Raw genomic sequence first — 22,823 nt, 5'->3', positions numbered from 1 at the left:
TACTTATAGGACTTTAACATAGCATTTAATATTCTCTTGATTTTCCTAACCTTCCTTTTTAGCTTTATCACCCTCAAGTCTTCTTCATATGCTTTTATACTACAGCCCAACTAGGTTACCTGCTAGTCTCCAAATACGTCCTGCTGCTTCTCTCTTTCATGTTATGGCTTCTTTGTTTTTTTGTTGTTGTTGTTATTTTTGGAGATGGAGTCTCTCACTCTTGCCCAGGCTGGAGTGTAGTGGCGTGATCTCGGCTCACTGCAACCCCCACCTCCCAGGTTCAAGCGATTCTCATGCCTCAGCCTCCCAAGTGGCTGGGATTACAGGCGCCCGCTATCATGCCTGGCTAATTTTTGTATTTTTGGTAGAGTATTTTTAGTAATCTAGTAATTTAGCCTGGATGAAAGAGTGAAACTCTATCTTTAAAAAAAAATTAATCTTCAACAAGTATCTAATTAGCACCTCCTAGGTATACAAATGCTTTGCATTATAGTGAATTTAGCGTTTAGTAATTTAGTATTTTTAGTAATTTTGTATTTTAGTTTCACCATATTGGCCAGGCTGGTCGTGAACTCCTGACTTCATGATCTGCCCGCCTCAGCCTCCCAAAGTGCTGGGATTACAGGCGTGAGCCACCACGCCCATCCTTTTCTTAGAAATTTAGTCTTCAGCCAGGCACAGTGGCTCACGCCTGTAATCCCAGCACTTTGGGAGGCCGAGGCGGGCTGATAACCTGAGGTCAGGAGTTCACGACCAGCCTGGCCAATGTGGCGAAATCCCATCTCTACTAAAAATTAAAAAAATTACCTGGGCATGGTGGTGGACGCCTGTAATCCCAGCTACTCGGGAGGCTGAGGCAGGAGAATTGCTTGAACCCGGGAGGTGGAGGTTGCAGTGAGCTGAGATCTCACCATTGCACTCTAGCCTGGGCAACGAGAGCTAAACTCCGTCTCAAAAAAAAAAAAAAAAAAGGGAAAAGGAAAGAAAAAGCATACCACCTATATGGGAATACCATGTATATATTTTTAGTTATATTCATGTAATCTGCATTCCAGTCTTTGATTTGTTAAGGAAATTTTGTTTCCTAGAAGCTAGAGGTTCTAGAATAGAATGTCATATAGGTATATATTTTTAGAGGTTTTTAGGGTTGTAGAATAATTGAATGTTACAGAAGAAAATCTTATTGATTTCAATGTAGTATTTGTTTTGTGAGCATTTTGTCACCTAAACGGTGTTCTACATGTATCAAGTACTCCCAGTGTACACTTGACTTCAGGTCTTTTGATTTTACCTGACATCTGAAATCACAAGTCTTCAGGCAGCTCCATACCTCTCTTGTGTCTCATTAGTACGTTATTTTATCTAAGTTGCCATTAACTTGAATTTCACTTTTTTTTTTTTTTTTTGAGACAGAGTCTCACTCCATCGCCCAGGCTGGAGTGCAGTGGCATGATCTAGGCTTACTGCAACCTACGCCTCCCAGGCTCAAGCGATTCCCTTGCCTCAGCCTCCTGTGTAGCTGGTATTACAGGTGCACACCACTACTGCCCGGCTAATTTTTTGTATTTTTAGTAGAGACGGGATTTCATTATGTTGGCCAGGCTAGTCTTGAATGCCTGACTTCAAATGATCCACCCGCCTCAGCCTCCCAAAGTATTGGGATTACAGGCATGCACCACCATGCCCAGCCTCACATTTCTTCTTTAGCTCTTGTTTCTTGCTGTGTCCTGTGGATAAATAATTTGGACCTTTGGTAAATTTGCCTTAATATCCAGGTTTTATTCTCATAGACATCGTGAAAAACATTTGTTATTTAAAAACAGAGCAGGGGGTAGGTGTGGAAGCTTATGCGTATAATCCTGGGACTTTGGGAGGCCAAGACTGGAGGATCACTGAGATGGGAATTCGAGACTAGCCTGGGCAACATAGCAAGACCCCCATCTCTACTAAAAAATTAGCTGGACGTGGTGGCGTGTGCCTATAGTCCCGGCCATTTGGGAGGCTAAGGCAGGAGGATTGGTTGAGCCCAGGAATTCAATGCTGCAGTGAGTTATGAAGGCGTCACTGTACTGGGTAGGTCCATAGTTAGTTTTTTCCTTTCAAAGAATGTCCTTACACTACTGTTGACAGAGTGATGCCTTATCTCAAAAACAAAAACAAGCAGAACAGCAACTTTTGTGGAAAAAATAACCTTTTAAATAAGTTTTTGTGTGTATGTAAATCTGTACATAGTTTTGATGGTGGACATTTGTTAATTCCTTTGCTACCATCCATTCCCTTTTGCTTCCTTCAGTGGTAGGCTATGTTCTTCTCTCATTTTCAACCCTTTGGATTCTCATTCCTAACTCCAGGGTACCATGATTAACTTAATCTACTTTATTTTTATTTATTTATTTTGAGACAGGGTCTTTCTCTGTTGCCCAGGCCAGAGTGTGGCAGTGCAATCACAACTCACTGTAGCCTCGACCTCCTGAGCTCCCCCCTCAGCTTCTCAAGTATCTGATACTACAGGCTCACACCACCACGTTTGCCTAATTTTTTTTTTTTTTTTTTTTTTTTTAAAGACAGCATCTGCCTGTGTTGCCCAGGCTGGTCATGAGCTCTGAGGCTCAAGCGATCCTCTCGCCTTGACCTCCCAAAGTGCTGGGATTACAGGCGTGAGCCACTACTTCTGGCCTTAAGATTAGTCTACTTTAAATCCTCCTAACTGTTCCCCACCTCACCTCCATTCCTGCGCAATTACATAGTGCTAGCGAGTGCTTCTGGGAAAGAAAAGTTTTCTCTTTCTTTCTCTAAAGCTACTGAAAGAGACCCTTTCTCTCCTTCAAAATGGTGTCATATGAAATTTGAGGTGTGGAATGGCTGCAGCCATTGTTGCCAAGGTTGGATGCAGCCTGAGGATGAACCTACTCATGGAACAGGGCAGAACCAAGAGAATGGCAGATAAGTGAAACTGCAACCCTGATGACATTGTAAATCTCTGGATCAGACTACCTCTGGATGTTTCAATTTGTGATACAGTAAAGTCCATCTCCCCTTTTTAAGTGAGTTAGAATTGGCACTTGTAGATATAATGTGTGTGTGTGTGTGTGTGTGTGTGTAAAATACTAAAGTTTTTTTGGTACATTTAGAACTTTCCATTTCTTCCCTTAGGAACGTTTATTATATAACTACTGTATGAAAGGCACTGGGATAGACATTAATAATATAGAGATATGAATGAGATATGTTTCTTATCTTTATTATTCTTATAGGTAGTACGAAGAAACAGACATAATGAGATGAATAAGATAAAGTGTTACAGGTACAAGCCATAGACAGTACTAAAGGTAGAAAGGCTTTTCACTAGTTACCATAGAAGAAAGTGATGGAAGAAAAGGTTTCCGTCACTGCTTATGACACTAGGAGGGTGACAAAATCAGAAGGACCTGCACCATAAGTCTACAGCTATCATCTTGTTGTTACTCGGGGTTTAATTTCGGCAAAGCATTATTTGTCACATTAAATTAGTACTAATTTGGGTTTGTATCTCATTTGTGAATATGTTGATACTATAATTGAAGACCTATAAAGAGTATATTCCTGATTGTATTTATATATACATGTAAATTTGTCCGTGACTGGGTAGGTGCATAGTTTGTTTCTTCCTTTTAAAAGATGTCCTTACACTACTGTACTAAATTTTGAGAAACACTAGTAGGAGTGGGCACTAGGGAATCATTGAAGAATTGAGACAGTGGATGGATGGAGGACAGGATTTTAGGTAGAGACATTTCTTCATTTAGGTTAATAATGAGTGTTTGAACTAAAGTGTGGGAGTGAGATTTGAGAAAAAGGTACAAGATAGATTAACCAAAAAGACTTTGTGGCTGATTAGACGTGTGAGTTGAGGGAAAAAACCCTGGTATCTGGTCAGTGACTGGATAAATGATGCTGCTGGTAAGAAAAATAGAAATTGTAGAAAGAAGAAATAGGTTTTTCTGGCTGAGGTAGGAGTTTGGGGGTAGAAGGAAATGATAACATCTATTTTCAACATGTCGAATTTAAGGTGCCTTTTAAACATTTAGATTAATAATTTCTGTAGTATAGGAGACAGATCAGGAACAGGAATATAATTTAGAAGTCTTCAGCAGTTAGAAAGTAAATGAAACCATGAAATTACAGCCATCCTTTGATATCTGCAGGGAATTGGTTCCAAGAACCCCAGGGAATACCAAAATCTGAGGATATTCAAGCCCCTGATATGACATGTTGTAATATTTGCACATAATATGTGCATATCCTCCCATATAATTTCAGTCATTTCTAGATAATACCTAATACAATGTAAATGCTATGTAAATAGTTGTTATACTGTATTTTAAAATGTGTGTGTGTGTATATCCCCCACCCAAATATTTTTGATCTGCAGTTGGTTGAATCTACAGATGCAAAACCAGTGGATATGGAGGGCTGGCTGTATGATATTACACAGGAAGAGTTTACTGAGTGAGAAATGAGGTCAAGGATATTCTAGGTGGTCTTAGAAAAGCAGTCAGCAAAGGGTTTTGAGAAAAGAAGAAAATGTTTCTTGAGAAGATTAAGAGTAACATATTAAATCCTGCAGTGTATTTAAGGCTTTGGCATTCTTTCCAACTCATGGATTGTCCTCAGCAATAGATAAGATTAACTTAACCTATATCATTTCTATTCAAGTCTGTAGAACTTTTTTCATCTTCTTTTCTTCTTCTTCTTTTTTTTTTTTTTTTTTGCATGAGTATCAATTAAGGAAAAAAAAACAACAACCATGTTTACAATTTATTAGGTTCCCTACAGATATACATGGTATCTGATCAGAATAGGGAATACTTTTAAAACAAGAAGCTAACAATTTTTTTTCACACCTACAATCCTTGATACATAGAAGGAAATCTGATTGCGAAGACCTCTGTTCCTACAGAATAACCTTAAAGATGTAAGATGTAGGCTAGTCTTATTTCATACCTAAGTGATATACAAGTGTGTCAATAATCATTGATAGAGAAATTTTCCATCAACACAGGGTGCCTATGAGAATAAAATGATACAATTCCAGAGTATTTTGACAGTAGAAACTTGTATGTTAAAAATGAGGAGCTATGTGATAGGTCTAATTATATCTAAGGCAACAAACAGTCCTTTTGGCAATTCCTTGAATTTAGGAATGAAAATACTGATTACGTATCTTTTAAAATACCATTTTTGAACTGCTTAAAAAACACTTGACCAGGCACGGTGGCTCACCCCTATAATCTCAGCACTTTGGGAAACTGAGACAGGAGGATCGCTTGAGCCCAGGAGTTTGAGACCAGCCTAGACAACATAGGGAGACCTTGTCTCTACAAAAAAAAAAAAAATTAGCCAGGTGTGGTGGTGTGTGCCTGTGGTCCCAAGCTACTCAGGAGGCTGAGATGGATGGATTGCTTGAGCCTAGAGGTCCATGCTGCAGTGATCTGTGATCACGCCATTGCCACTCCAGCCTGGGTGACAGAGTAAGACCTGGTCTCAAAATGAAAAACAAACTTCCTTTCCCTTCTCCTTATTGTGTGTTTGCATGAAGATATTTATTAGACATGTGCACACATTCATGGTTCAACTCTTATTCATCTCAGGAAATCAGGACTATAGCGAATTTGAAATCATTTACTGACATCTATCATGTAGCATGCCACAGGATGGATTTTGGAAACCGTTAAGGTTTGACTGACTAGAATTTAGAAAGTCTGGATAAATTACATCCATATTTATGATGGTTCAATTTAATCAATCTTTGTTTGCCAAAGCAAAACCACATATTGACTTTGGACCTATGCGAGGTATATAGGGCCATAGTGAGAAAGGGGAGAAGTTAAACTTGAAAATGAAGGTGGAAGAAATTTCAGTGACCACAGATTAATTTCCACCGCCTCAGTAAGAAACTGATCCAAGATAATTTGAGATGGGGTGTGTGAATGTTACAAAATACACATAATAATTTCAGTGTTCTATAATTTTTACAGTAGTAAATTTGCTGTGGTTTGTACATCTTCAGGGTATATCGATAATCTCACCACTTCTTACCATCTCTTTCACTAACAATCTTGGGCCAATCCATCATCATCTCTTGCTTATATTATTGCTGTAGTCTCTTGAATTTTACTGTATATTGGAAACACATGAAGATTTTTAAAAATACTGATGGCTCGGCCAGGCGTGGTGGCTCATGCCTGTAATCCCAGCACTTTGGGAGGCTGAGGCGGGTGGATCACGAGGTCAGGAGATCGAGACCATCCTGGCTAACATGGTGAAACCTCGTCTCTACTAAAAATACAAAAAATAAGCTGGGCGTGGTGGCAAGCGCCTGTAGTCCCAGCTACTCAGGAGGCTGAGGCAGGAGAATGGTGTGAACCCAGGAGGCGGAGCTTGCAGTGAGCAGAGATCGAGCCAGCCTGGGTGAAAGAGCGAGACTCCGTCTCAAAAAAAAAAAAAAAAAAATACTGATAGCTGGCTCCCACCAGCAGTCATTCTGGCTTAACTAGGTTGCAATCGGGGCATCAGGACTTATTTAAAAGCTTCCGGTGTTTCTAATATACACTGCCCAAATAATCAGAAAACCAATAATCTTTCCCTGAAGTAATTCATTTCGACCATGTTTTTCTTCTAGGAGATGTACTAATTTAATTTGGGACTATTCCGTTTTCTAAAGTTTTAGAAATAAGTCCTAGTGTATCCATTAGGCTTCTTAGTTGTGAGCAATGAAAACTGACTCTGGCTGATTTAAGCTGAAATAAACCTTACTGATAGGATATTGAGTGGTTTACAGAGTTGGTAGAAGGTTGGATGGAGCCAGCCCTAGAAAAAGTATATGAACAAAGGGGAGGCTAAACAACTAGAACCATGGCAAAACTCATGCCAGCACGACCATTACGGCTGTGTCTGCTGAATAATGACTGGATGCCGCTGATTGCACTTCTGGGTATGCTGGTCACTCTAGGCCACTACTGGTTCTGCTGCCTTCGGAAACTAGATACTGCTTTCACTATTGCTGTCATCAGAAAGAATTCTTTGTTGTCTCTGCTCTTTGTTACTAGGCTCCACATTCAAAATTGCTGGTGGGTACATCTCTGTGGGTAAGCATAGGCTGCCAGCAGGGCATGTGGAAAAGCATCTACATTTTCCATTTTAATAGTGGAACATAGGCTCTGTTTTGCACCAAAATTTATGAAGTTAGGAATTCTTCAAACACAAGCAAGTGCTTGACATGCTTGGAGTCAACAAAATGACAGAAGTCTACTGCACATGGTATATCTTACAATGTGTTCTTTATTTTAGACATCAATTCATTGTTTGTCAGACTAACAGGCCATAGCATACTGGTGTTTTTACGTAATTATTTTTAAACCTTTAGAGACTGCTACCACTTGTCCCTTAGCAAGGAGTAAGAGATAAAATAAATGACCAAGTAGCAAGCAAATTAATAAGAAAACTTGTACATATAGCTTCTTATGAGTACGTACTTACTGTCTTTGGAAGTATAGATAACAGTATATGTATAAAATAGCATGTTTCTAAATAATAAAAATGTTCCAAGTTTCTATGATGGAAATAATACATCAATATTATATCTCAGCACTCTTCAATGGAATTATAATGTAGGCTACAGATGTAATACATACATGTAATTTTTAACTGCATTAAAAAGTAAAAAGCCAGGTACAGTGGCTCATGCTTGTAATCCTAGCACTTTGGGAGGCTGAGGTGGGAGGATTGGTTGAGGCCAGGAGTTCAAGACTAGCCTGGGCAATATAGCAAGGCCCTGTCTCTACAAAAAAACCTAAAAAATTAGCTGGACATGGTGGCATGCACCTATAGTACCAGCTACTTGGAAGATGGTGGTGGAAGGATCACTTGAGCCCAGTAGTTCGAGGCTGCCATAGCCATGATTGTGGCATTGCACTCCAGGCTGGGCAGTACAGCAAGATCCTGTCTCTAAAAAAAGGGAAAGAAAAGTAAAAAGAAACAGACATTTAATTTTAATAATAATTTAATGTAATAATTTGAAATATTATTTCAACATGCAGTCAGTATAAATATTTAGGGGATAGGTTATATTCTTTTTTTTAATACTAAGTCTTCAAAACCTAGTATATATTTTACACTTAGAGCATAGCTCAATTCAGACTGGCCACATTTCAAGTGCTTAATAGCCACATGTAGCCAAATGGCTACCAAATTGGACAGTGCAGTTCTGTGGCATTCTGTAAAATACTATGTGACTTGCCAGTACTGCCCGCTAAACATACTACGGTCAATGAAGTGTTTGGTTATCCATTCTCAAAAAAGAAAAAGTAGCTTTTAAAATCCAACACAGGTCTGGGCACCGTGGCCCATGCCTATAATCCCGGCACATTGGGAGGCTGAGATGGGTGGATCACTTGATGTCAGGAGTTCAAGACCAGCCTGGCTAACTAAAAATACAAAAATACAAAAAGTACAAAAATAAAACACTCTACTAAAAATACAAAAATTAGCCAAGCATGGTGGTGGGTGCCTGTAATCCCAGCAACTTGGGAGGCTGAGGCAGGAGAATGGCTTGAACCAGGGAGGCGGAGGTTGTAGTGAGCCAAGATCGTGCCATTGGACTCCAGCCTGGGCAACAAGAGCAAAAAACTCCATCAAAAATAAATAAATAAATCCAACACAGTAGTTTTACTTGATTTTGCAGTGTTCTATAATTTTTGTGTGTGTGGTGGAGGGAGAGGAGGCTTGAAATGGGGAAAAGGAGCCTAATTATTTTCAGTAGATTTTGTTTTTGTTTGTTATTTTTATTCTCGGAAAATTTAACTTTGCAGGGGATTGAGGTATTCCAGATAATGCCTTAAGGCAGAGGAAGGCAACATGTTGTAGTGCATTCAGAGTTTGCATGTGAATAATCAAATTAATCATGTTTTATTACATTTAACGTGTATGTCACTACTGGGCTTAGTATCTGATGGTTTGAAAATTAAAAAGGTGGTAGGGTAGTGACTGACTTTTTGCTTGATATTTTGTCTATCACATATGACTTACTTTCCATAGATAATTCATTTTGGCAGTAAATTTTGTGTTCTAATTATTTCTATTCTTGCAGGCTGCTGAATCAGGAATAATAAAAGTTAAAACAATTGCTGCACGAAACACTGAAATTTTGGCAGGTAATTTTTTGTATTAAAAATTTAATAATAAAAATTTGACTAATAGTAAAAGTAGAATCTTTATTGTAAAAGCCGTCAGTTTTCTGTAACATCTCTTCGTCATGCCCTAACATTTGCTATTCATAATGATACAGAATGGGCAAAAGTCCATAACTTATGAACTGGTTGTGTTTCCCAGAGATGAATGCTATAAAAATTCTCTGAAATCAGAAAGCTTAACACTGCTAACTCCTTAAAGGCAAGGAATTTTTTTCTTACTCATCTTGCATTCTCCTCCACTTCCTGCTAATCACCTGAGACACACCATAAAATGCATTCAGTAATATTTGTTCCATTGTATTAAATGAAAGATTGGTTCTCAGTCCACCTTCTGTGATCTACTTTCTCTTTAATATAATACGAACAGTTCATAACATAGTCTTCTGTATTTAGTTGTACCATATGAATTTTGAGTCTTGGGATTAAGACAATATGATCATGAGAAAAGAATGAGAGTGAAGTAGAGAAAAGAAAAAAATATTTTCTCACCTTCTCTTGATTGAACCCAGTTTTCAAGGAGGAATTTTCAGGAGTTTCTCTTTTGCATCCTTCTTTTCTACCCAGTCCACTCCTTTCTCTTCCTTGGTGCCTTTTGTTCTTGCCTCAATAATGAACATGGAACAGAGGTAAACTGGCTTTTTTTTTAAGAATCTGTTATATGCAAGGCACTTGTGTCATTCTGTCTTACATAACAACCTTGTGGGGAAATATTATCTTACTTGATAGTAGAGCAAATTGAGATGTGAAGAGGTTAAGTTACTTGCCCAAGGTCACAGGAAAGGCGGTAGAACCAGATTAAAATCCAGGAGTGTTCAGGAGCCCATCCATGTTCTTCCTCGTACGGTGTGCTGCCATGGTATCACCAGGTTTCCATGTTAGCTACTTACTCCCGGTATTACATACGTAACCAGTGCTTGCTTCAGTGCTCCTTTAATCTGCATTTCCAGTTCCAGTAGTGCTGTTGATCTCAGCTAATCTGTGAGGAAAATAGTCCTATTAAATTAATTTACACAGAGTCCAAATAGTAAATAATCTCTTTAACTTTCATATAGTTTACATTTTTTAAAAGGGATACCAGTAAGTCTGTAACTGGTGGGATTTCAGAGTGTTACGAAATGAAATGAAGATTTTTGGGGGCAGATTAAGGATCGGGGGCAAGAGTGGATTTCACGTAGGCTATCCAGCTTTGCTAGAAATTTGCCCTTAGCATAAGCTCACCTCAATTACATCTGTTTCCCACAGCTTTTTCCCTGATTTTGAACAGTCTATCAAAACACCAAATAATTTTATAACGTTATGCACATAAGTGAATAATGCTCTGTGTGCATATTGAGAAGAGGTATAGTGAAAGTGGTGGGTAAAGGCAGAGGTGCACATGGTAGGGGTAGGAAGGCTGGCAAGTGGGTTTTTTTTGTCTGTTTGTTTTTCCTGAGATGGACTTTCGCTCTTGTCGTCCCGGCTGAAGTGCAATGGTGTGATCTCGGCTTACTGCAACCTCTGCCTCCTGGGTTCAAGCAATTCTCCTGCCTCAGCCGCCCGAGTAGCTGAGATTTCAGGTGCCCAACACCACATCTGGCTAATTTTTGTATTTTTAGGAGAGACAGGGTTTCATCATGTTGGCCAGGCTGGTCTCGAAGTCCTGACCTCATGGTCCTCCCGCCTTGGCCTCTCAAAGTGTTGGGATTACAGGCGTGAGCCACTGCGCCCGGCCAGCATGTGGGTTTTAATGGGAGATGTACATTAGGCAGATTAGCTACTGTGGGGAAATTGGTGTTTAAAGAAAAATGATGACCTGGATATTTTTATGTTGGAGACTTACCATAGGCCAATCATATTAGAATATCACTGTAAATATTTAAAATATTTACTGTTGCTAATATCATTGTTGATACCATGGTAAGTCCTTAATTATTCTCCAATAATACAATTTTTATTGGTTTTATAGTTTGTGGAAGACTTTTTTTAAAAAAAGACTGATTTCTTCAGAGGATCACTGTTATTCTAGCATTCTATCCCAAGTAAAATGTCTAATAAATTACTCTTAAGATGAGTAAGAAAAATTTTGACTTAGTTGGTATGATTTAAATATATAGGCAGGCTGTTAATTTCATTTTAATTCAATTAGCGTTATTCAAATCAAGTTAGAACAGATCTGGTGCAACTACAATTAATAGTCATGTTTTAATCTTCATAGTATCCAGAGCCCATATACTTGAGGAGGCATATTCACACTTCAACTTTATCCTAGTATTTTTTATGAAGTATTTAAAGCAATTATACCTAAAAGTTATAGATTTATAGACCACTATCTCTTGAAAATCAGAGGCTCTTCAAAACAGAGTTTAATCAGTATATAGTTTCTAAACTATATAATTAAGAGTACAGTTAATACTGAGAAAAATTTTTAGTTAACTTTTTAAAATTTCCTGAGAAGTATTTACTTCTTTATGGTACTTGAGACTATAGGAGACTATACTGTTTTGTGCTCTAATGTATGTCAAAAATACCAAACAGTTGAGGAGTCTCAAATGAGATTGGATATTGAAATCTCACATGTCTCTGTATATTCAGAATATATAAAGATTTGTTGTAAGAATGGTAACTTTTAATTTGGATCAAGTAGTTTAATTAATGATACTTGGCACAGATTTCTAGTCAACTTTAGTTTTCTTAGATTTATTGTCCAAGGGAATATTATTTATATTTCAGAGTAAGTCTTTGCTTTACATCTCCCCTTCTTTTAAGCATCCTCCTTTAATGTTTATTTTTCTTTGTTTTCACTGCTGTCATGAATGCTGACATAAGTGGGAATGCTATGCCAGGTAATGTCAGCATTGATTCAGATGTACAGATCATTATCTCAAAATTTCCATTTTCTTTAAAAATAAAACTTTGAAAATGAGAAATAGCAACATAAAGTTTTCATTTACAAGGCCAAATGCCTTAATCTTACATTTATTATATGAATATTATATATTACAAATTGTGTTTATTATCCTAGCTTATAGTATACTAAAAATTCAGAAATTCTTTGTTATATAAAAATTACATAATCTGCTTTTTGCATAAATATTTGTAACAAGGAAATCAATGAAGTTGTGGTATCTTTTAACATTGTATATTTAGCCCCTACCCCAAACCATAGTGGTTACATCTACCTGTGGCTGCTTTCAGCTGCTGTCAGTATACATAAAGAATTTTTACATAAATAATCAGTAGATGTGACTTTTGTTCTTTTTTCACATGTTGTTCCCTCATCTTCTTTTGAAAGACCTTTTAATTATGAGCTTTTAAAGGTCATAACTAAAAGGTCTTTAAGTAGCAATGAGTAAATATACTTTGGAATTTTTTTCTGATTTAAAAAGGTAATTTATTTGCTTTTAAAATTGAATACACTTATATTTATATATTTAATATATTTTCTTATAAAAAATGTGCTTGTGATATTTTACAAACTTCTATAGAATATATCATGCAACATATTCCTAATGAGTAAATAATTATGTAAGAATCATTAGAGGAGATATAAAGATGGGTAATGAAATTCACCTCCAGTCTATATGGAAATACAAGAAATACACTTGAAAGAAATGTTTGTGCCCTTCATTCTGTTTAGCCTACCTACTCCTTCATTTGGCTTTTGAAGACCTTTTCTAGAAACTTTTTCTTCTAGATGACATACTTCCTGAGGTCAGAGTCAACATCTTATCGTGACTTGTGTTGCCAGTATTTAGCATCCTACATGGGAAATAGTAAGCCTTCATTAAATGTAGGCTAATAAATAAATTACAGTAAGAGGCAACTAAGTCATTGCTGCCTCTAGTATGTTTTTCTACCTCTCTTTAATTTTACATGATTTGAGTACGTTTTATCATCTTAAGTTCATGTCAACCAGATAACAGAAAAATGAAGGAGACTGACCCTCAGCATAGAATTTTTATACTGTGTGGTTAATGCCAAGGTGGAACTATAGAGAGAGTTGTTACGGGGACATAGGGAAGGCACCTAACCCAGCCTGGGAATCTGAGGCTGAGTCTGGAAGCCTGAGGAAGACTTAACCAGGCAAATAAAATATAAAAGTATAAAGTAAAGGGGACTTCTTAAATACATGAGGTTTGTGTATACAGCTTGGTGTATTCGGATACACTATTGAAGTGTTGCCTGACTGTAAAGTATGAAGGGGGAATAGGTGTCAGGAATTTCATAGGGGCCATTATGTGATATCCTGAGCAGCATGATGGGAAGAGTTTGAGTCAGGGAAGTGACACGTTCATATTTATATTTTAAGTAAATTAGGATAGCAGTGTGGAGGGTATATTTCAGTGTATCATCATTTAGGCAGAGATCTTTTGGGAAGCTGTTTCTAAAATCCAGGCTAGAAGAAACGAGGGGCTGTAAATAATGCCATTTTCAGAAATTGACCTGTTGAGCTAGGGAGATTACATAGTTTATCTACAGTACAGTGTGCTTTTATTTATTCTTTTTTTCTTTTTAAAATTTACATTCTTATATCATTTGTATTTTTTGTTATAAATATTTTTCTTTGATGCCAGTCTTTTTAAATGTTTTAAATTGCTGTATGACAGGGGAGGGATAGCATTAGGAGAAATACCTAATGTAGATGATGGGTTGATGGGTGCAGCAAACCACCATGGCATATGTATACCTGTGTAACAAACCTGCATGTTCTAACTTAAACTATAATAAAGAAAAAGAAATTTAAAAATTTAATAAAATTGCTGTATGATATTTCAGCAAGTGGATTATAGTTTAACGATTTCCTTATGTTAGGCATATTTCAGTATTTAGAATTATTTCTTAATAAATTTCTAGAAGTGGGATTATAAAGTTAAAGGGTATGAATATGTTTAAAATTCTTAGAATATGTTACCATACTGCTTTCCAAAAAGATGAAAGTTTATGCCTTTACCAACAATAAGTGAGCATGTTTTTATAACCTGCTTGCCAGGATTATTATTTTTAAAAGTCTTTTGGTAATTAAATAGACAAATGAATTCTTACTTCCATTAGATGTTGATCATTTTTCCCTGTATTAAATTATTCTTTTTTAAAATTTTACATTCATTTCTTCGAATTTTTGTGTTTTCCTTGTCAAATTGCTTGAGCTATTGATACAGGAAAAATATTAACCTCCCATCATGTTGATATCATATTTTTTCTAGGCCATTTACCTTTTAATTTTTTTATCTAGAGGCTTTTCAGTTTTATATAACCTAACCACTTTTTCTGATTTCCTTTGTAGCTCTGCACTTAGGATGACCTTCTCCTTCTACATAGTTGATAGTCATTTTTATTTTATGTTTTGATTTTTCTTAATAATATGTCGGGTAATGTGAGGATTTAGATTTTTTCTTTTGCAAAATTACTAACCAATTGAACCAACATCATTTGTTAAATAGCCCTTCCCTTTCCTGTAATGTGCTTTTAATGTGAAACTGCCTAGACTTTCATTTGTCCTCATTCTGGAATCATTTAAATATATTTTCAGACCTTTTGAACCCACTAAAATACTTTTTAATGTTGTTAGGAATATCAGTCTTCCCCAGAACTAGATTTTAAGCATTTTGAGTATCAAAATAATGTCTAAGTCACATTTTCTTTCATAAGAATTGAAGTTTATTTTTTAATGGCCGTTAAAATTTTTCACAATAAAACTTTTATTACCCCTGTTAATATGATTCATAGTGGGGTATCCTAGTTTAATTCTTTTTTTCCAGGATAAAAACCAATTATGCAGTGAAACTGCTCAGAGCAAGGAAACCCCTAGGATATGGGGACCTGGTGGACCTTTTTCAGGTGTGTGAAAGTGCATCTTTTGATCTCACAGTTATATAATTTGGAAATACAATACTTATCCAACACACGGTGTTACTCTATTAAAGAGTTACACTTATTGAGGGACTTAGGTGGAAAATAAACTTTTTCTTTTATCCCTCACCGTAACCTATTTTTATGTTTTAATGAAAATATAAACAAATAACTTTGATCAAAAAGAATCAGCTTTTTCTGTTTTTTTGTTGTTGTTGTTTTGTTTTTTTTCTGGAATGACATAGAAAATGGTTAAAGTAAAATGTCTTCTTTATATTGCTGTACAGCCTTTTCCTCAGTGTGATTTCTAAAATCTCAGTCTGTAGGAAGGTATTTACGTAAAGCTATCATTAACTAACATATTATTAAAGTTATTGTGGAGAGTGGGTATGTCTCAGTTGGAAGAGCAAGAATAATTTATACTTCTTTGGACTATTACCACTTTTTAAAGAAGAAAAGGAAAAGCAGTAACTTTTTTCCTTATGATTTTTCTCTTACTGAATTATGATCTCAATACAGTGGATGTGTTTTTGTTTTTCAAAGTATACGTCAGAAGACTTAGAATAGATAACTAGGTTTTATTGTTTTGTTGATCATTTATTCTCGATAACATATAAACTTCCTTTTTGATTATTCTCATATAAATTGGGAGGGAACAGATGAGAAATAGATGTTTGATTCCTTTGAATTACATTAAAATAAATTTAAAAATTAATTTTTATTACTACCTTAAGTTTATCTCAGCTTGATAGACCTGGTTGTAGCCAACATGTACACAGCATTTCACCATGACTCACCTTATTTTGTTGATTTTAATAAGCACAGTTTTTTCACCTTTTAACATCCCCTGATTGGTATGCATCTTGCAGTTGATGGCATCTTAGAATCATGAGCCAGGTGATGTTGTAGTTATCTTTTTCAATATGTGCATGAACTTGTTCATGGTACTTCATGTTATTATCACATCAGTTGAGTTGCATGCATTGTTGATACCACATATGTTGAGTTGAATTGCTATTTAAAATGTCACCCTAGTTATTGAAAACTTTCTGTTAACATCTTCTGGTAAGATCAAAAAAGCACCAGCAACAAAACATGCAGAATGGGTGCCATTGACTTAGAAGAAAATCTCAGAGACAATAGTGAAGTACTCTTTCAAGAAATAAGGTGTTCATTCCCAGTGCTGTTTATGGCCCAGAGGATGAAATTGTGAAGAAAAATTCTAAGTGATTAGAAAGCATTGTGTCGTAGTTTAATTGGCACTGACTTTTTTTGTTGTTGTGATATTATGGGTATGCCTTAAAATCATTGGCATCTTAAACCCTATGAAAGTATATCTTCTTTTTTGTTTTTTATGAAAACGAGTTCATTTTCCTTTATTTGTCTGAAGACTTAGGCAGACAACTTTAAATCAAAATCATTGGGTCCTCTTTTAACTTCCATTATTGTCAGGGTGCTATGTACCATAAGGAGTGGCAGCATAATACTGTAGGAAGAATAGTGAACCAGGCGTTAGAAGACATACAGTATTTTCAAATTCTGGCTTTACTACCTACTTACTGTATCAGTAGGGCTGCATCAGGCCCTGTAAACTCTCTAAGATTATTGAGATGCTGAAATGAGAAACATATATTAACACAGAAAAATTATAAATGTAACTTGGTTACTATTAAGAGCTTTTAATTTGCCTGGATAACATTTAATAAGGAGTGTTCAGCAGAGACAGGGGTTGCCTCACACTTCAGTGGTTCTGGCAGGATTAAATCTGGTAGGATATTTAATCATTTTATTGAAGCTTTATGAGGAGCTTTATGGTCATCATCTTTTAATCATTCATATCGTTATGGAAATTTTGTCTCTAGATTTGAATCAAAACCTTTGTGTACAAGAAAGCAAGGGAATAAGGACAGGGAGCCCTTTTGGGAACACTGTTCTTTGCCAGTTGTATTTGCCATCTTTAGCTGTGCTAAATCAGTAATTTATGCGGACATACTGAGGGACTTTGCAGAGCAGGCTGTAGGAAGTTGTAGTCTTAATTTACCATACCATAAAGACAGCTTTGGAAGAAGGTGAGGATTTAAATGATAAAATTAATGTTAACACTGGTTTTACATTTTTAATGGTGATTCTGGATTACTTTGTGTCAATTTCTTTTGAGAAACATTTTAAAACTTAGATTTATATGTCTTTATTGCATATCTTGCCTCAAAAAATAACTGATAGAGTTAGTTCTTTTAATAAAAAATAATCACGGCCAGGCACGGTGGCTCATGCCTGTAATCCCAACACTTTGGGAGGCTGAGGCAGGGGGATCACGAGGTCAGGAGATCGAGACCATCCTGGCTAACATGGTGAAACCCCGTCTCTACTAAAAATACAAAAATTAGCCGGGCGTGGTGGCGCATGCCTGTAATCCCAGCTACTTGGGAGGCTGAGGCAGGAGAATCACTTGAACCAGGGAGTCGGAGGTTGCAGTGAGCCAAGATCGTGCCACTGCTCTCCAGCCTGGGGACAGAACAAGATTCCGTCTCAAAAAAACAAAAAAACAAACACACACACATACACACACACACACACACAAAAACAACAACAAATAATCGCTTATAAGTTTAATGTTCTCTTGACTTGGAATTCCGTGTCATTTATTCAAATTCTGTAAGGATGACAAACTTGTCATATCCATCTTTGTGTAGCCTTTCAGTAAATGTGTGTAGATTTAATTTCATTTTGTAAATTTAATTATGCGTAATTCAGTTTGTACATTTTCTAATCTCTTACATTTTTATTGCCACTTAAAAACTTCTGAGTGAGCTGGCTTGGTAGAAGAAGTTAAATTAAGGTTTGGAATTATAGCATGTGCACCCAATTAATTTAAAGTGCTGTTTCAGTAATAAGAGGAGTAATGTTATTGTTTTTAATGAAATATGTTTATTTCTTGAAGAAATTAGGGCTGTTTAAATTCAAGGCATATAATAAAATTCTAGGAAATTTCTTAATATTCATTTACAAGTATTGTGGGGATGATGTATGTACTATTTTTAGTGATTCTGTTCTAGGGTGGGAATTCTTATTTATGTTTTCCCTCCTGCAGTGTATGAAGAAATAGAGTGCTTTTTTGAGGTGGGAAAGAAGTTTTGAAAATCCATGTCCTAATAGAGTTTGTAGCAGAAGATGGAGGAGAACCAAAGGACAGAGTGTTAGGAGAAAAGCATGGGAAAGCGGTAGTTAAGGCGTATAGCTTAGATACAGAGTCTGGAGTGTCTGTCCAAGGTATTTTAACTCTTGCTACTCGATTTTTGTTTTGGTGTTTATTTTACATAAAGTGGATTTTTTTGAGATCACTATTACTGGTTGTAATTATATAAAAATGCATTCTTAATTATAGTTTAATTTAATAATTTACTTTATATATGTTCTAAATGAAGCCCTGAAAGAGAACAGCTCAGAGGTTGTACAGCCTTTTTTAATGGGTTGTGGAACCAAGGAACCGAAGATCACTCAGCTATGTTTGGCTGCTATTCAGAGACTCATGTCACATGAAGTCGTGTCTGAGGTAATGTGAAGATTTTATCTAAACTGCACCTAAGAGTTGAATCAGGAGTTTTCATGAAAGGAGAATGAAACATACCTGATATTTAATATAAAACCTTTACAAATAGCAATGTGCTCGGAAAAAATGGCTTTATTTAAAATATTGCCAAATTTTCTCCTCATTAAACACTCACAAACAAGTATTTTTGCAAGTCATTTGTAATCTAAGAAGTCACAGTTCAGTAATATAGATGAAAATTTTGAGACTCAAGCAAGTTTTCAATTTAATTGGTTATTTAATTTTTCTTTTATAAAAAGAGGAGGGAAGAGCATGACTCTCTTTCCTAGATTATATGGAGTAGTAATTTGTTTTTCATTAACTTAAACGTATTGTTCGTATCTAACCTTATGATGGAAAAATGAGAAAAAATATTTCTTAACCATGAATCTGCATGTTGGTCTCAAATTTAATGGTGTTATCTTAATTTTGTACTCCATAAGTACTATAATAGAAGTAATAAATGTTTTGACATTAATGTATCATCTTAAACAATGTCAGATTTAATTGAGTGTGCCAATGTGTTGTTCATATGGGTTGTATTTTTTTTCTGTAGCATACTGTAAATGAAGTATTTGTATCTGAAACAGCAGGCTCATAGCTAATTTGCATATGTCCATATTATTCATGTCCGAATACAATCTATCAATATTATTGTAGAAATGAGCTGTGATTTTGACTGGGTATTACAAAACTGCTTGCTGCTATTTGTATATATTCAAATAGGATATTACAGTTTTCGAGGGAGAGAATTAATTGATTGTAAGTCCTAAATTACTTGAGAGATGTGTTTGGATCTAGAGATCTAAAAATATGGGTTTTGTTATTGTGATCAAGAAATCCTCTTCAGCTGAGGTAGGTTTGTATACCTTTTCTTATTTAGGGACATCAACATCTATATTTTATTTGCTGACAATAATTAAAATAACTATTTTACAGACTGCAGCTGGAAATATAATTAACATGCTTTGGCAGCTAATGGAGAATAGTCTTGAAGAACTTAAGCTACTTCAAACAGTTCTTGTTCTTTTAACAACCAATACAGTAGTTCATGATGAGGCACTTTCTAAGGTAGGAAAACTGTTTGCCAGAGTTCATATGTGCTTTGAGACAGTATTTGAATACGCTGGCTGAAAGAGAAAAGCTTGGTGTCATTTGACCCAAAAGCAACTTGCCTACAGCTATTGTGATGATTGACATTGCATGTTAATAACTGTTGGTACCTTATTTTTTCCAGTTTAGAGTTGAAATCAGGTTGGGGTGCTTAAGCAAAGCCCCCTGGGTACAGCCAACAGGCTGAGTTGTGAATAGGAAATGGAAAAAAGAGAGAAAGTAGCCCAAGAGTAAGAATAGGGAAGGAGGGAACTAAGAAAAAAAAAAACGTGTTGTAAGATCACGAGGTCAGGAGATCGAGACCATCCTGGCTAATGTGGTGAAACCCCGTCTCTACTAAAAATACAAAAAATTAGCTGGGCATGGTGGCGGGTGCCTGTAGTCCCAGCTACTCGGGAGGCTGAGGCAGGAGAATGGCGTGAACTCAGGAGGCGGAGCTTGCAGTGTGCCGAGATGGTGCCACTGCACTCCAGCCTGGGCTACAGAGTGACACTCTGTCTCAAAAAGAAAAAAAGATACTGCCTTGAGTATTTTAGATTCCTTGTGATAGCTCTCCCTACCCATAATTTCACATGTATATGGTATGTAAACCAGACAGTTCAAATATGTTTCTTAAATGGCTAGACAAATCTTCTTTCACCATTTATACTAGATAAGATTGCATGTATGATGGCTAGCTCTCATTTTGTCATCACTCCCACCCCCTTTGGAACATGTAAGAGCCGTTCTATTATTTATTTCACTTTTTAAAAAGTTTTTTATTATGAAATATTTCTAAAGAACAGAAAGTAGAGAGTACCATAGCAATAAATAAATTATTGTCTAAGGAATTTTTGAGACTCTCAGTAATAGCTTTATTATAATTTGCATGGCTCGTAAAGAAGTACAGTATACTGTCACATTAAGCTGTGTATACTATCTCAAGTGATGTTCTTAGATCATAATGAGATTTTAATTGCAAATACTTTATTCTTTTAAGCTTATATGAACTATATAAATACTGTATGTATTTTTGTATATCCTTTTGTGTATCGTTCCTCTTGGTTTCTAGCTATCAAATTATTGTTCCGATACATATATTTAAAATTTTATTAAAGGTTTTCATTTGATCTACTAAAGAAATAAGAACTGATTATAGGATTTATTTTAGTATGTTGGTTAATTTGGAAATGCAATAATTGGGGATGGGAAAAATCAAGTATAAAGAAATAGTATGAAATTGAGTAATATGAAGGCTTCTATATAACTGTGTACTGTGTCTTTCCTTTAGTTGAAATCTAAAGAGTAGTAGCAATATCAAAGGCTTGTGTCTTTTAAAATTTTTAGTATAGTTAAGGTGATAGGCATTGATTCTAAAACTACCATTATGTTTTTCTCCAAGAGTGACTTTTAAAAGTATAAAACTTTTGGAAGGATAAATAGAAGAAAATCTTCGTGATATTGGGGTAGGCAAAGATTCTTAGGGCACAAAATCTAAAATCCTTGAGTAAGCCACAGAATGTGAGAAAATACAAATATCTGACAAAGGACTTGTATCTAGACTATATAAAGAATTCTTAAAATTCATTCATAACACAGACAACCCAATTAAGTATGGACAAATGGTTTCAACAGACACTTCATTAAAATAATATATTCAAATGGGTGACAAACACATGAAAATAAGTTTAGTGTTATTATTAGGGACACAAATTAAAACCATACGGAAATAGTATTATGCTTCCATTAGAAGAGTTACAATGAAAAAAGACCGTATCAAGTGTTATGGAGGATGTAGGGATAGTTCTAAATTCACGTATACTGCTGGCAGAAATGTAAAATTGTAAAACCACTGGGAAAACTGGTGGTTTCTTTTCTTCTCTTTTTTTTTTTTTTTTTTTTGAGATAGAGTCTTGCTCTGTCACCCAGGCTGGAGTGCAGTGGCGCAATTTTGGCTCACTGCAACCTTCCACCTCCCAGGCTCAAGGGATTCTCGTGCCTCAGGCTCCCAAGTAGCTGGGATTACAGGTGTGCACCACCACACCCAACTAATTTTTGTGTTTCTAGTAGAGACAGGGTTTCACCATGTTGGCCAGGCTGGTCTTCAAATCCTGGCCTCAAGTAAACCACCCACCTCAGCCTCCCAAAGTGCTAAGTTTACAGGCGTGAGCCACCATGCCCAGCCAACTGGCGGTTTTCTTAAAAAGTTAAACCTGTTCTTACCAGATGACCCATCCATTTCACTTCCAGATATTTACCCAAGATAAATGAAAACATATGTCCTCACAGTGACTTATATATATGAATGTTCATAGCAGCTTTTTTTTTTTTTTACAATAGTCAGAACCTGGAAACTGCCCAAACATTCACCAGCAGGTAAATGGATAAGCAAAACACGGTGTACTCATACAATAGAATACTACTTGGTAATAAAAGGTACAAACTACTGATAAACAGAACAAAGTGGATGAATTTCACAAATATTATTCTAAGTGGAAGAAGCTGGGCCCAAATGAGCACATACTGAATTAATCTGTTCATATAAAAATCATAGAAAATGCCCATTGATCTGCAGTAAATAAAGCACATGGGTGCTTGCCTGGGGCCAAGAGTAGAGGAAGAGATGGGTGGCAAAGGAGCACGAGAAAACTTTTGGGGTGATGGAAATATTTCGTTTCTCAATTGTGGCCATAGTTTCATGGGCCCACATGTTTGTCAGAACTCATCAAATTATATAAGTTTAAGGGATTCTATAATTTATTGTATATAAATTACATCTCAATAAACTTGAGTTTTAAGAGAAAAAAAGACTCCTTTTAAAAGTTTCATAATTTTATTTATTTATATGCTTAGCAATCACATAGCTTCTCCAGATCATTAAGTGATACAACAAACTTTGAGTTCATGTTATTTGCAAAGCAAGTCATTTTGGGGAAATAAAAGCATAACACATTGTTATATAGATGTTAAAAGAACCAAATTTTAAAAGGTATGTTTCACATTACCATAGCTAATCTTCTGTGGCTATATATTTACTGACAACTTGGATTACATCAAAATCTGAGGATTTTTATATTTTATTG

General features: G+C 35.9%; 1 protein-coding gene across 10 annotated transcripts in view; it reads left to right on the top strand.

The window, feature by feature from the left end:
- MON2 (MON2 homolog, regulator of endosome-to-Golgi trafficking) overlaps positions 1-22,823 on the top strand; it is a 135,221-nt gene that overhangs the window by 9,534 nt on the left and 102,864 nt on the right. For 6 of the 10 annotated variants that reach the window (XM_055251068.2, XM_055251066.2, XM_055251067.2 and 3 more), the window contains exons 2-4: positions 9,128-9,191; positions 18,485-18,612; positions 19,588-19,719. The exons of 2 other annotated variants lie outside the window; for them this stretch is intronic. In XM_055251068.2, the coding sequence (XP_055107043.1) occupies positions 9,128-9,191; positions 18,485-18,612; positions 19,588-19,719 (324 nt within the window). Of the gene's footprint in view, positions 1-9,127; positions 9,192-12,035; positions 12,053-18,484; positions 18,613-19,587; positions 19,720-22,823 lie in introns of those variants that run through there. 2 more of the 10 variants (XM_055251070.2, XM_063621235.1) reach the window with 2 other exon arrangements.

The sequence above is a fragment of the Symphalangus syndactylus genome, chromosome 17 (genome assembly GCF_028878055.3).
Source record: "Symphalangus syndactylus isolate Jambi chromosome 17, NHGRI_mSymSyn1-v2.1_pri, whole genome shotgun sequence".
In the NCBI taxonomy this organism is placed as follows: Eukaryota; Metazoa; Chordata; class Mammalia; order Primates; family Hylobatidae; genus Symphalangus; species Symphalangus syndactylus.
This window is presented reverse-complemented; position numbering and strand designations above follow the sequence as displayed.